The 13,403-nt window shown below is 49.7% G+C and overlaps 1 protein-coding gene across 1 annotated transcript in view; it reads right to left on the reverse strand.

Moving 5' to 3' along the window:
• Nucleotides 1-1,369: 1,369 nt before the first annotated feature.
• C1QL1 (complement C1q like 1) overlaps nt 1,370-13,403 on the reverse strand; it is a 47,124-nt gene continuing 35,090 nt past the window's right edge. Inside the window, exon 2 of the mRNA XM_080977083.1 lies at nt 1,370-2,074. Coding sequence (XP_080833209.1) covers nt 1,895-2,074 — 180 coding nt within the window. The 3' untranslated portion in view covers nt 1,370-1,894. The remainder of the gene's footprint in view (nt 2,075-13,403) is intronic.

A 13,403-nucleotide genomic window follows, 5' to 3' on the forward strand; every position in this document is an offset into this window, starting at 1 on the left:
CCTTGTGGGATATCTTTGGGAGAATAAGAGGCTCAGGAGTAAATCCTACACAAATCTGGAGTCCCTAAGATGGTTGTTTGGCTCCTTGTACACCTCCTTGCAGCAACTCCTGCAGCCAAACTGGTGCCCAACATATTGCTCTGCTTTCCTTTGGACCACATCAGACAGGCCAAGATGGGGGTCTTGTTGTCTGGGCGGCCCAGGAACTCCATACACACTGCCCAGGCCACTTTAGTGGGTGCAGGTGGCCCTGTGGGTTAAACCACAGAGCCTAGGGCTTGCCGATCGGAAGGTCGGCGGTTCAAATCCCCATGACGGGGTGAGCTCCTGTTGCTCGGTCCCTGCTCCTGCCAACCTAGCAGTTCCAAAGCACATGAAAGTACAAGTAGATAAATAGATACCGCTCCGGCGGGAAGGTAAACGGTGTTTCTGTGCGCTGCTCTGGTTCACCAAAAGCAGTTTAGTCATGCTGGCCACATGACCCGGAAGCTGTCTGTGGACAAACGCCGGCTCCCTCGGCCTATAGAGCGAGATGAGCGCCGCAACCTGAGTCATCCGCGACTGGACCTAATGATCAGAGGTACCTTTACCTTTACCCATCAGTTTGACTTCAACCCTGGAGGCGCACTCCATTGTCTCTCGAGACAAACGGACGCTAACAATTTATTATTATTCTGTGTATCATGTTTTTATTATTATGCTGCATAATTTATGCTCTTAATGCAGTACACCACCCTGTGATTTTTGGCTAAAGGATGGTATATAAATCAAATAAATAATATAAGTATGATTTGCACTGGAGCAGGGAGGGCTGTGTGCGACCAGAAGGTGGCTTGGTCAGTGGTTGGCTACTTAGGATGGGGGCATAGAAGAAGTCCTCTGGCCAGCACTGTTTTGGCCAGTAATGAGTAGGTCGACGTCCCTGTATGGACAGTGAGTGGATGAGGCATGCAATAGAGGATATGTGCCCCTCATTTCTGGGAGCAAATGGCAGAGGGCAGGAGGACTGGAGACTGTGACCCATGCTGCAATTTGATTTTGGCACAAATAAAAAGTTTGGGGAATTAGCCCCAGGGTGAGCTTGTCGATTTGTTCTACCCTCACCCACGTTGTAAGAGATCATGTAAACAATGGTTTGGCTATACTTTGTATTCATGTATACATGGCTCAACAGCTTTTGAAACAATCTGGAATACACCTAAAGGAGGGCCCCACCAGTTCACACCAAGTTTGAAATTAGGGCGATGTCATTGTTGACTTTTCCCCAGTTTGAAATTTAAACATTAATTTTGTCACACACCCCCCCCCCAGTCTCAAATTTCTTCCATATTTAAAAAAAAAATGGTTTGTGTGTTTTAAACATCGAAATCTGTCCCAAATATAGTACGTACTCGAATCCAAATCTGAAATGTGGGCATGCAGATCTGAAGATCAGAGTTCGAATCCTGACCTCCGCTTTTTCAGCTTGAGTCTCGACAACCCCTATGCTTACGGAGAGGATAATGGCAAGATGATAAGTTCTCCAGACCCTTCCCCCAAGCCCCATCCGAGTCCCTTCGCTTTCTTTTGCCTTCTTTCCAAAAAAATTACGGAGACAACTTTAGAAGGCTTCGTGAATCGTGATGTTCCTGGAAATGCATGGAAGGAAAATTAGGGGTGGGAACGGTGGTTGGCTGGATTCATCTGTTGTTCCTCTGCAGTGCCCCCTGGGAGGGCGGGGGAAAGGGCAACAGGATCCAACCACCGCATCCCTGCACCTTGGCGGCGGGGAGACGGACAGCGTGCGAAGATGTCGGTGGATGTGAGTTTTGCAGCTGACTTTGCAGCTGACACACAGAGAGAAATCCAGGTGGCCGGGCACTAGTATGGCTGCTGCTGCTGCCGCTCGCAGCCCTCAGTCCGAGTAGATGATGAAGCCTGAGAAGGTGCTATATTTGTTGTTGTTCCCTCCGTGGGCTTTGCCTCCGTCCAGCTTGATGAAGACCTCGTCGCCGGCATCCAGGTGAAGGATGACACTGTTGCTGGCGTAGTCGTAGTTCTGATCTGCATCTTGCGCGATGGCGCTGGCCCGCACCTGGGGTGAGAGAGGGCAGGTTGGGGAGAGAAAGAGAGAGAGAGGGAAAGAACAGATGGGGAAGAAGGAGAAAAAACAGAGACAGGGGGAAAAGGTCAAAGCGTTGGTGACAGTGATGGGAATGGGAGCTGCGCAGAGCCAAGCACAGAGAAGGAGGTGGAGAAGGGAAGCGTTGAAGGAGTGCTGCGCCTCCTACTTAATTTCATCCTGCAAAGCCCGTCACTATAATTCCTATGGCAATAGGAGGCAGAGAGCAAAAGGGAAGTCAACTTCTTCGCGGCAAACTGCTAGCCTGGTGGCTGCTGAGTTGCTACTTGAAACCTCTCCTCTCTCTCCAAGCTGGCCTGGTGCTTTTCCTGTTGTACACCGCCCTGAGATCTTCCCATAAAGGATAATATGCAATTAGAATTATGGTGCCTCAGAAACTACAACTAATCCAGAATGCTGGTGACTGGGAGTGGCTGCTGGGACCACATAACACTGGTCCTGAAAGACCTACATTGCTTCCCAGTGCAATTCAGTGTTGGTGCTGACCTTTAAAGCCCTAAATGGCTTCAGCCCTGTACAGATGAATGAGCATCTCCACCCTCAATGTTCAGCACCGAGGGTATTCTAGAAGTCCAGCACCACGGGCCTTCTGGCGGGTCCCTTACTGCGAGACATGAAGCTACAGGGAGCCAGGCAGAGGGCCTTCTCAGTAGTGGCTCCCACCCTGTGGAACGCCCTTTCGTCAGATGTCAAGGAGATGAGTAACTATATCTGACTGGTGACTGGATTGTCCCAGCCACCCTGGGTGGCTTCCAGCATATATAAAAACATAATAAAACCTTTAAAAGCATCCCTAAAAGCATTCAGATGTTTCCAAAATGTTATATAGGGAACCTTTTTAAGGTGTAATGTTTTATTATGTTTTTATATATGCTGGAAGCCACACAGAGTGGCTGGGGCAACCCAGTCAGATGGGCGGGGTAATAATAATAATCATAATCATCATAATCATAATCATAATAGCAGCAAGCACTCTTTGTTAGCATGACCAAGAAATAAAAGTGTGGCGGGTTCTGTGCGAGGAAAGGACCAGGGCAGGCCTAGCCGCAGATGCTGACATTCTCAGATGCCTTCTGAGGTACCAACAGTAGTCGTGGCTGGTGCCTGCTGGACTGGTGGGACGGAAGACTGGGAGACAAACAGTAGGGGGCGCCAGAGTCAATGAGAGGCAGAGCCATCTGCCAACTGAGTAAGTAAGAAGGCAGGCTAAGGTTGGTGGGGCAGTGCCTTGTTTGCCATAACGGAGCAGCCTCTGCTGGGTGTCAGGGCGGATTGGCAGATCAGCAATAACTCATAAGGTGGCTGTGAACTCTTTGTTCAAAGACACAAAACAGCTCAGGCCTAGTGAGTGCAGCAACTCTTCCCACTAGATCCAAGGAGGCACTTGGGAGGACCAAAGGTCCCCTCGCCTTTCCACCACTTCCTAAGTCTCCTTCTCCCTAAGCAATCTAAGACTCCAACATCTTGTCTGTCTCTGCTCCACTCTTTTCATACCCCTCCTGGTTCTGGGAGAGCTGTTCGCAGCAGGAGGGGGAGACCTCCTGGCTTCTTCAGCAGCCTGCCTCCTCTAGGCCTCCCTCCTCTCCAGCCTCCACTTCTGCCTCTGAGTCTGGACTGCTTTCTGCCCATGTCATGGGAAGGCAGCAACACAAACAAGCCAATTCTTTTGGCTACAGTGTCTGATCTGAAAGAAGTCCTATTGAATGCAGTGGCGCTTCCTCCCAGGTAAGTGGGGTTCATTTATTAAATGTGTTTCCCAAAAGTGAAGTAAAACAGTTAAAACTGTAAATTAAAACCAAAACACAATATGCAATTTAGAACAACATTAAAAGCATACTTCAGGTTAATGCTGTCCCAAGAAAACACTTTAGTGTACAGACACTGCAAATATAATATGCATGCACTTAAAACTTGGGGAAATATGGAAAGAATCTGGAGTGTGCTTTTTAGCTTTAATGTTCCAGGAATAGGAGGGGACTGAAGAAGGTGAGATGGGGGCGGGGGAGATCCAAAGAATAGGAAGGAGCAACTGGGCCCTAGGAGGAAAAGGCAGGAAGAGCTCAAGGATTGCAGCAAACATTCTGGGCAGCTTCCAACATACTGTATTTATCGCCCTATAGGATGCACTTTCCCCCCTCCAAAAATGAAGGGGAAATGTGTGTGCGTCCTATGGGGCGAATGCAGGCTTTCACTGAAGCCTGGAGAGCGAGAGGGGTTGGTGCGCACCAACCCCTCTCGCTCTCCAGGCTTCAGGAAGCTATCCACAAGCCTTGGGAACCCGCGGGAGTTCCCGCCGGGCTCCCCAAGCTTGCGGATAGCAGCCTGTTCTGGGGGCTGGGGTCGGGGGAAGCTCGGGCTTCCCCCGCCCCAGCCCCGCCCCTGGGGGGAAAATAATTTTTTCCCCTTTATTCCCCCCCCCCAAAAAAACCTAGGTGCGCCCTATGGGCCGGTGCGCCCTATAGGGCAAAAAATACGGTATATAAAACATTAAACATTTTTTAAAAAACACTTCCCTATACAGGATTGCCTTTAGATGGCTTGGGGGGTCGGATAACTCCATATCCTCCAACATTTCTCCTGTACGGATCACATTCGCAACCTGAGGTTCCACTGTATTTTGGTTGGCTAAGCAGACGAGATGGACGGATGCATCTAGAATGCCTCTGTCAGTGGAAAATATATTAATTGTTATGTACTGAAATTCTCACCCTGGGCCAGCAGGGGGATACTGTAGATAGTTCAGGCCCACATATGCAAATAAGGGATCGAAAGTGACGTTCAGTGATTGGATAGTTACAGAAAATGGTTACTGTTGCCTTGTAGTGGAGCTCTATATAAGCAGGTTGGCTGAATCCTTCAGTTCAGTTCTGTTCTGGCCTGTGAATAAGCAAGAGCTGTTTGAAGAATCGCTGTGTCGTCTGATATGTTTACCCACAACTTAACATTAATAAGGACTGCTGGTGACAGGAGAAATATTGGATGTGCCTTTGGAAGTTTTGGGGGCCTCACAATCTGGGGGGGGGGGGGTGTGTGTGTGCTATGCCCCAATTTGTGCAACAGAGGAGTCTCCACTGTGGGGAAGGAGGGAACTGTCAGACAGTGAGGAGCAGAGGCTCATGTCGGGCTTTGGTACTGAGCACTCAGATTTCCCCAAATTATTTTTCAGGCGTGCCATTGAACGCTTAGCCGTTGCTAGTCTGGACAACGTGTTAACAGTCACAGATGGAGCTGCTTTTCGGCCACCTGCACTGGTGTGCACAACTGGCTCAGAGAGCCAGGAAAAGTGCGTTTCTCGTTCTCCCTGCAACCCAAATACAGAGACGCGGCCTTTGAAAACAGGCCTTCACTTTCCACGGTTTGCACCGTAATTAAAATTGAACTTGAAAGCTGCTTAATGGCCTGGGTGGAGAAGAGTGTTAGCTTTTAATTACAACTGGATACATGAAGGGACTCCGGGAGAGGAAGCGAACCAATCCGCACTTTGGGAGGTCCATGGTGGGATTTGTCTGCGGTTAAAAGATGCTCTTTGTGTATAATAATTATTGTAGCAGGAGAGTTATTGGCCACAGGGTCTGCTGCCGCTGCTATTTTACTGGGGAAGATTAACACAGGGGCAAGATCACGGAGGTTAAAAATAACAACACAAATGTCCACTGTTGAGTCATGGGCTCTGTGAAATAGACGTTCAAGGTTTATATTTTTTTGTATGGAAGACTGGAAATCTTTATGGCAGCGATTATGCTGCAAGATGCATAACGTGCCTGGAATTTATCGCATCTGTTGGAAACACGGATAATTCTCGGCTTAACCTTTTAGATTTTTAAAAGCGACAAGATTCTAGCCCTCCTGAGTATGGGGGATAAACTTTAGAAAGCCAAGCCAACAACTAATGTGCTCAAATTTCCAAATTGCCCACATCAGCCAATTTTCATTCAGCCTTCCCTCTTTTCTCCTTGGCAGGGTTTCTGTGCATGACAGGCAGGGATTCTCCTGGTGAAAACCTTCCCCACGAGGATGTAGTGGCAGCAAAAGTCCTACTGAAGCCAAACCACCATCCAAAAGCTGTTTGGTGAGTGTTTTCCTCTTCCTGGTGAACTGGAATGGAGTCCAGTTTTAAAGCAATCGTTTGACTTCCTGGCCAAAAGCGAAGAGACCTGACTGAGAGGAGTTTCCCTGCCAAACTAGGAGGGGGCAGCAAATGTTTGTTTTTCTGAGAGTCCATAAGCCCAACATAGTATCCAAGGAAGTCCTTGCAAGGGGTGAGGTTAGAGCGGCTACTTAAAAAGAGAGAAAATAAATCACCAAAAAAGAGGGCAAGGAGAATGCAGATTTGCATATAAACTGCATAGATTGAACTGTAATAAATCTCACCTTAGTGATGACTAAGGTGACCTGCTGTGACCTACAGGTGGGACCAACAGTGTGTGCCTGCTCAGTTTGTGGCACAGGTGCTAAAATATGGCCCCTCCTCTGCTTCCCCAGAGTTATTTATCTATAAGGTGGACCCGCACCCAAAAACCTTTCAAGAGAGGACTCCCCACCGAGAGCCCCTGTCCGTTGTAAAGTCAAATGCATGGCCTGTTAAGCATAGTGGTTTAATTGACTGAAACGGGGAATGCTTAAATGCATTACTGTGTGTTTCATTCTGGAATGTTCCTCAGTAACTCTTGTGTGATAGGTTAACTTTGGTCACATGGGAGGTCTCTGACTGCGTCCTCCATTTTGTTTGGTGTGTGGGCGACTTGACTGTAATGGTTCCATCTCCATGAACACTGAAGAAGAGACCGTGTTAGACAACTCTCTAAATGCAATAGGGGAAAGGCGTGTTAATGTTTCTGTCTGAATGCACAGACTCTCCCTTGGATAGATTCAAGATGCAAAACAACAACAACAACAAAAAACCCCAACCCCAGTATATATTAAGAAAACTCGTTGTAATGATGTGCTTATACCCGGTATATTAATTATAATGTAATTAACACAGGTCAAACAATCACCCTTTATGAAGCAAAAGGACGGGAAGAGTTTTCTACACATCTTTGTTTATAGAAACGGTCACTTGGGGTTGCTTCTACTCTGCTGGTTTAGTCTGGCGCAGTCACCCTTCAGTCACTCTTTTTAAATACAGAGTGGGTCCAGAAATTTCACCACCAACCTGTCATATTCCACTGAGTGGGTTCTTCCTGCCAGTGTCCTTAGTGTCATGCTTCTGCCTTATTAAAACCTGATTTTATTTGTGGTGATTATTTCAAATTAAAACGCAAAGCTGGTATGGGCTGGCCCAAAAATAAAAGAAAAAGGGTTTTGAGAGTTTCAGGGCTTCTTTGCCTTTAATTAGGAGCTTCCTCGTTTGGTGCATTGCTGATTGATAGGGTAATTCGAGACCATCTGTTCATTGAGCATTCATCCTGATCCTCCGAAGGAAGATTCCACATTGTTGGCACCTACGTTAGCATTACAACACTGGAATTAGCATTCACACTGATTTGTTTGTGGGGAGGTTAGACAATGCCAAAGCAAGTGTTATCCCACACTTTGCAGTGTATTTTCCTTTCACTTGCCTCACCACCAAGAGTTGGATCTTTGGGAGAAGCGGTTTTGTTGCACAAGAGATCCAGATCAGTTTTAATTGCACAATCTGAATCTAGATGTGATTGAATCCCACCTGAAAATAGCGACAATCTGGAAACACCCAGAGTTTCTTAACTGTATCTTAATCAGGCAGTTCCTATTGCTCAAGGAAGCATTATAATTGTTTCCTTTCATTATTTCTTCTTGTAATCTTTTTACAATGCAATATTGCTACTTGACATTTTTCAAAATATGGAGAAAGCTCTTTCATGGCAGGAACAAGAAGTAACTAATTTAGATGTTAATGAGTCACACTGTTGCTGCTGCTGTGGTGAACAGGAAGTAACAGAAGAAGTTGAAGGAGGAAGCTACTAACTTATTTTGCAGAGGACTGTTGGATCTGCTGAATAAATGTTATAGAAGCACAACTCTGGGGACTGGTATTGCTGAACAATATATTGCTCTGTTATGAACCATACGGAACTACTTACTCTAATCCCAATTCCAGCTCATTGTGGAGATGGAATGAGTAAAAGGCCCCAGTGTAGAAGCATTGTGAATTTCTAGGGTGAGAATTGTAGTTGCTCCAGAGGAACAATCGCATGTGGTCTAAACAGGGGTCAGAGGTCTAGAACGATGGTGCCTTTGCTGGTGTGCGTGCTTCTTAATTGAAAACAAAGTGTGCAAGTTCTTCCCTACACACTGAGCAATTGGGGGCTGGGACCCGAAGAGCAGTGGCTTTAGTGCAAGGGTGAACGCTTTGCAGAAGTAGAGATAATGGTGGATTTTCCGCCTCCTTAAATTGTCTGCAATTTGCTGAGCTGGTACAAGTATGCCTCAGCACAGTGAGAGGTCCTTGCTGGCCATATGCCTCTTTGCCATATGATTAGGAGGTACTGCATCAGCCACAACGTCCTTCCCACCCGCCCCCTTTTACTGCTTCAGCTGAAGAGCCCTTCTTTCGACATTTATCTAGCCTGTGTTTTCCCCCTTCTTGCCACAAACCAAGCTGCCCTCTCTCTCTCTCTGTCTGTCTGTCTGTCTCTCTCTCTCTCTCTGTGTGTGTGTGTGTAGAGTCACAAACCTTTAAAAGAACAATCTGAGCTTGCAAACATTGTTTTACTCAGGGGTCAGCAACCTTTTTCAGCCATGGACTGGTCCACTGTCCCTCAGACCATGTGGTAGGCCGGACTATATTTTTTGGGGGGGGAAATGAACGAATTCCTATGCCCCACAAATAACCCAGAGATGCATTTTAAATAAAAGGACATATTCTACTCATGTAAAAACACGCTGATTCCCGGACCGTCTGCTGGCTGGATTGAGAAAGTGATTGGGCAGCATCCGGCCCCCGGGCCTTAGATTGCCTACCTCTGGTTTTACTGATCCCTGCTGCTGTGCAACTTGACCTGGGACGCAGGTGGTGCTGTGGTCTAAACCACTGAGCCTCTTGGGCTTGCTGATCAGAAGGTTGGCAGTTCGAATCTCCGCGACAGGGTGAGCTCCCATTGCTCTGCCCCAGCTCCTCCAACCTAGCAGTTCAAAAGCACACCAGTGCAAGTAGATAAATAGGTACCGCTGCGGTGGGAAGGTAAATGGTGTTTCCGTGCGCTCTGGCACTCGTCATGGTCCTCCATGCACCAGTAGCGGTTTAGTCATGCTGGCCACATGACCTGGAAAACTGTCTGTGAACAAACAGACGATTTCTGTTCTCATCCTGAAGCAAAGTTCTTAACCCGCGGTACTATTTCTGGGTTAGCGGAGTCTGTAACCTGAAGCATTTGTAACCTGAGGTACCACTGTAAACACTTTTAAGACCCTATGCACACTTTCCCCTAATATATGCATTTTTGTAAACACTGGTTGGTCAGGGAACTGTATCATATGACTCAGATAAGGTGCATTTTGAAGGACGGCTGTGTTTCGGTTCACAGATTGTTTCGGAAAGTGTGGATTCGATCTATTCAGCTTTAAATGCCTACTGGATTAAGTTTTTGTTCCATCCTACCTTGTAATGCAAGGGATGTGGGTGGCACTGTGGTCTAAACCACAGAGCCTATGGCTTGCCAATCAGAAGGTCGGCGGTTTGAATTCCCACGACGGGGTGAGCTCCCGTTGCTCGGTCCCAGCTCCTGCCAACCTAGCAGTTCAAAAGCATGTCAAAGTGCAAGTAGATAAATAGGTACCGCTCCAGCGGGAAGGTAAACGGCGTTTCCGTGCGCTGCTCTGGTTTGCCAGAAGCGGCTTAGTCATGCTGGCCACATGACCCGGAAGCTGTACGCCGGCTCCCTCGGCCAACAAAGCGAGATGAGTGCCGCAACCCCAGAGTCGGCCACGACTGGACCTAATGGTCAGGGGTCCCTTTACCTTTACCTTGTAATGCACAGCTCTGCCCAGAACTAAACTGTCACGCTAGAGGCAGCGTTGAGGCTGCGCTCAATCCTCTCTCCTGCTCATGTGTTTCCTCAGAAGGCGACTGTGACCAGAAAGTGGTTTGCTCTTCGTCTGAAGAGAGCGGTCACAGCTGGACTGGATTCTGCTGCCGCCACTGCCACTTCGTTATACCAAACCTACACGTGCCACATCCTCTGCTAGTTGCTGCCATGTCCCCATGCCTTCTGGGTGTAACGCCAGAGCATGTTATGCGTCAAAAGCAGATCTCTCCCTTCTACATGCCTCTCTCCCGCTCTGGCCTCCTGGTGGGTGTGAGACAGCGAGAAAGAAAGTGTCTTTGCCACTCAGGAGCTGAGGCCCACGTGATCAATTTATGTCTCAAGAGCTCTCTTAATTAGGACTTTGTGTTTCCTGTTGAGCTGGACTTATTGGATGGAAAGATACTTGGAAACCTAAGGCAAGAGGACTTCATTATCAGCACTAGCCGACAAAGCAATCTCTTTCCCACACACTCGTTTTTCACTGCCGTCTCCCCCTCCCTGCCACGTTGCACAGTGGGTAGGAATCTGGGCTCGAGCCCCAGTTGGACTGGAGGGGACTTCCTGGTCATGCTCCTGAGACGCAGCTCAACAAAGGAGCATGGGTCTTGCAAGAGGAAGGTTCATGTTCAGCCTCCCCTTCCATACCCACTGTTAGGTAGTGGGTTGACATAGCAGCCGGCACAGCGATTTCTTCAAGTAGCTCTTTATTATGGTAAGCTGGAATAGAACTAACTGCGAACAGCTCAGCCGGCCTGTATTTATAGGCAGCCGGCTGTCAACATTGTAACCACAACAGCCCAGAGTTCCCGCCTAAAATAACTGCCGCGGACCTGAGTGAAAACTATCTACAGACCTGAGTGAAAACTATATACAGTATCCCCCTGTTGGCCCAGGGTGAAACTACACTACATAACACCCCTCCCCACCGAGATAAGGCGTTAGTTACAATCGTAATGGTTTCCTTATATACAGCACTACGCGTAATGGTTCAATTAAGCACAAAAGCATATCGGTTACATTTCCCATACTTAGACCAACAGTGATACCTGTCCAACAACATAGTCCTTTAAATAAGTTGGGCGCTTGGAAACTCTGCCAGACCGCCGGGGACTGGTAGCCAAGTCCGGAGGGCCACACAGTTCTCGCTGAGGCTGTGGTGCGACCCTAGGTGGCGTTGGAACCAACTCCCCTGGATCCGCTGCTGTGGGTGGAGGCTCCGCAAGTGGAGTGGTCTGAGTCTGTTCTGAAACGGCTTGGTTCGGCTCCACGCTGGCAGTTTGTGAGGGAGGTGTAGGTGGGGCCTCGCCATCTGTACGTGTCTCTTCTGGAGCCGCAAGCGCAGTTGGGGGCACCTCGGTAGTGTCCAAGTCCCCAACCCTGCGCCTAAGCTGGTCTATGTGCCGTCGCCACAAGCGTCCGTCTTCGAGTGCCACCTGGTACGAGCGAGGTCCAGTGACTCCCACTACTGTGGCTGGCACCCAAGGGATGTCCCCCACATAGTTCCGGGCAAAGACCTGGTTTCCTGGGACAAATGACCGTGGTGCGTTGGCACAGCCTGGGGGTTCAGCCACGGCAAAGTCTGGGTGTAGCCGGTCGAGCGGTGACCTGAGGCGGCGGCCCATAAGCAGTTCAGCAGGACTCCTCCCTGTGGCCGCATGAGGGGTGATGTGTTGCACGAACAAGTATTCGGCGACCCGCTCATGCCAGTCTCCCCGGTCCAGGCGCGCCAGTGCCTCTTTTGTCGAGCGCACCATTCTTTCCGCTTGCCTGTTGCTGGATGGATGAAAAGGTGCCGTTAGGGCATGGCGGATGCCCAGTCCCAAAAGATACCGCTCAAACGTGCCTGACGTGAACTGCGGTCCGTTGTCAGAGACAAGGACATCAGGACACCCATGCGTTGCAAACAGGCCTCGCAGCACCCGGATGACAGCTTCGGTAGTGGTGGAGGGCATCAGGGCGACCTCCAGCCATTTGGAATAGGCGTCCACCACTACCATAAAGGTCCGGCCGTGAAAGGGGCCAGCCAGATCGATGTGCACCCTCGACCAGGGTGTCTTTGGCGTCTCCCAGGTGTGTCCCTTAGCTGCCGGTGGTGCAGGCCTCGACTCCTGGCACGCTTGACAGGCGGACACCCAGGCAGTGATGGCATCGTCCATATTAGGCCACCAGACATAACACCGAGCCAACGCCTTCATTTTGACTATTCCCGGGTGGCCAACGTGCAGAGCCTCCAGGACGCGCTGACGGAGTCCCTGGGGAATCACGACGCGGTCTCCCCACAGCAGGCAGCCACGATGAGCTGAGAGTTCATGTTGTCTGGTTGCGAAGGGCTGGAACTCCGATGCAAAAGGCCCTTGTGGCCACCCCCTCCACACCCAGTTGAGCACCCGGCTGATGGTGCGATCCTGGGCAGATGCGGAGGCCACAGTGGCAGCCGATACAGGCGCTGCCGGAAGATCCTCAATCAAAAGGAGCGATGAAGCTGGAGCCGGGTCTTCCACAAATGCTGGAAGAGGGCAACGGCTGAGGGCGTCGGCATGGCCCATCGATTTCCCCGGGCGATGGATGAGCCGGTAGTGGTAGGCAGCCAGGAAAACAGTCCATCGCAGCATGCGTGGTGAGAGGACCGGTGGAGTTGGACGATCACCGGCGAGGAGGCCCAGGAGTGGCTTGTGGTCAGTGATGAGGTCAAAAGTCCTGCCATAGAGGTATTCATGGAACCTCTTCACTCCAGCCACAAGTGCCAATGCCTCCTTGTCGAGCTGGCTGTAATTCCGTTCCGTCGGAGATAGTGTCCTGGAAAAGTAGGCGAGCGGTGCTTCTCTTCCATCTGGAAAACGGTGACTAAGGACAGCACCGATGCCAAAAGGTGAGGCGTCGCAGGCAAGGACCAGCGGCCTGGATTCACTGTACTGTACCAGCACACTGTCTGAAGAAAGGAGAGCCTTGACCGCGTTGAAGGCCGCCGTCTCCCGATGACCCCAGGCCCAAGGCGTCTTAGTGCTAAGGAGTCGGTGAAGAGGCTCAGCCACTGTGGCTTTGTGGGGCAGGAACATGTTATAAAAGTTCAGCAGCCCCAGGAATGCCTGCAACTCCGTTTTGTTCTTTGGGGTGGGGGCCTGCTGGATAGCGCGGATCTTGGATGTGGTTGGATGAAGACCGGAGGCATCGATAAGATAGCCCAGGAACTCTACCTGTGGAACGGCGATCTGGCACTTCTCCCTCTTTACCTTGAGCCCGGCCTCCTGGAACCTGGTCAGCACGGCACGGAGGCG

This window comes from Podarcis pityusensis, assembly GCF_964106645.2.
Source record: "Podarcis pityusensis genome assembly, chromosome: 13".
Lineage (NCBI taxonomy): Eukaryota > Metazoa > Chordata > Lepidosauria > Squamata > Lacertidae > Podarcis > Podarcis pityusensis.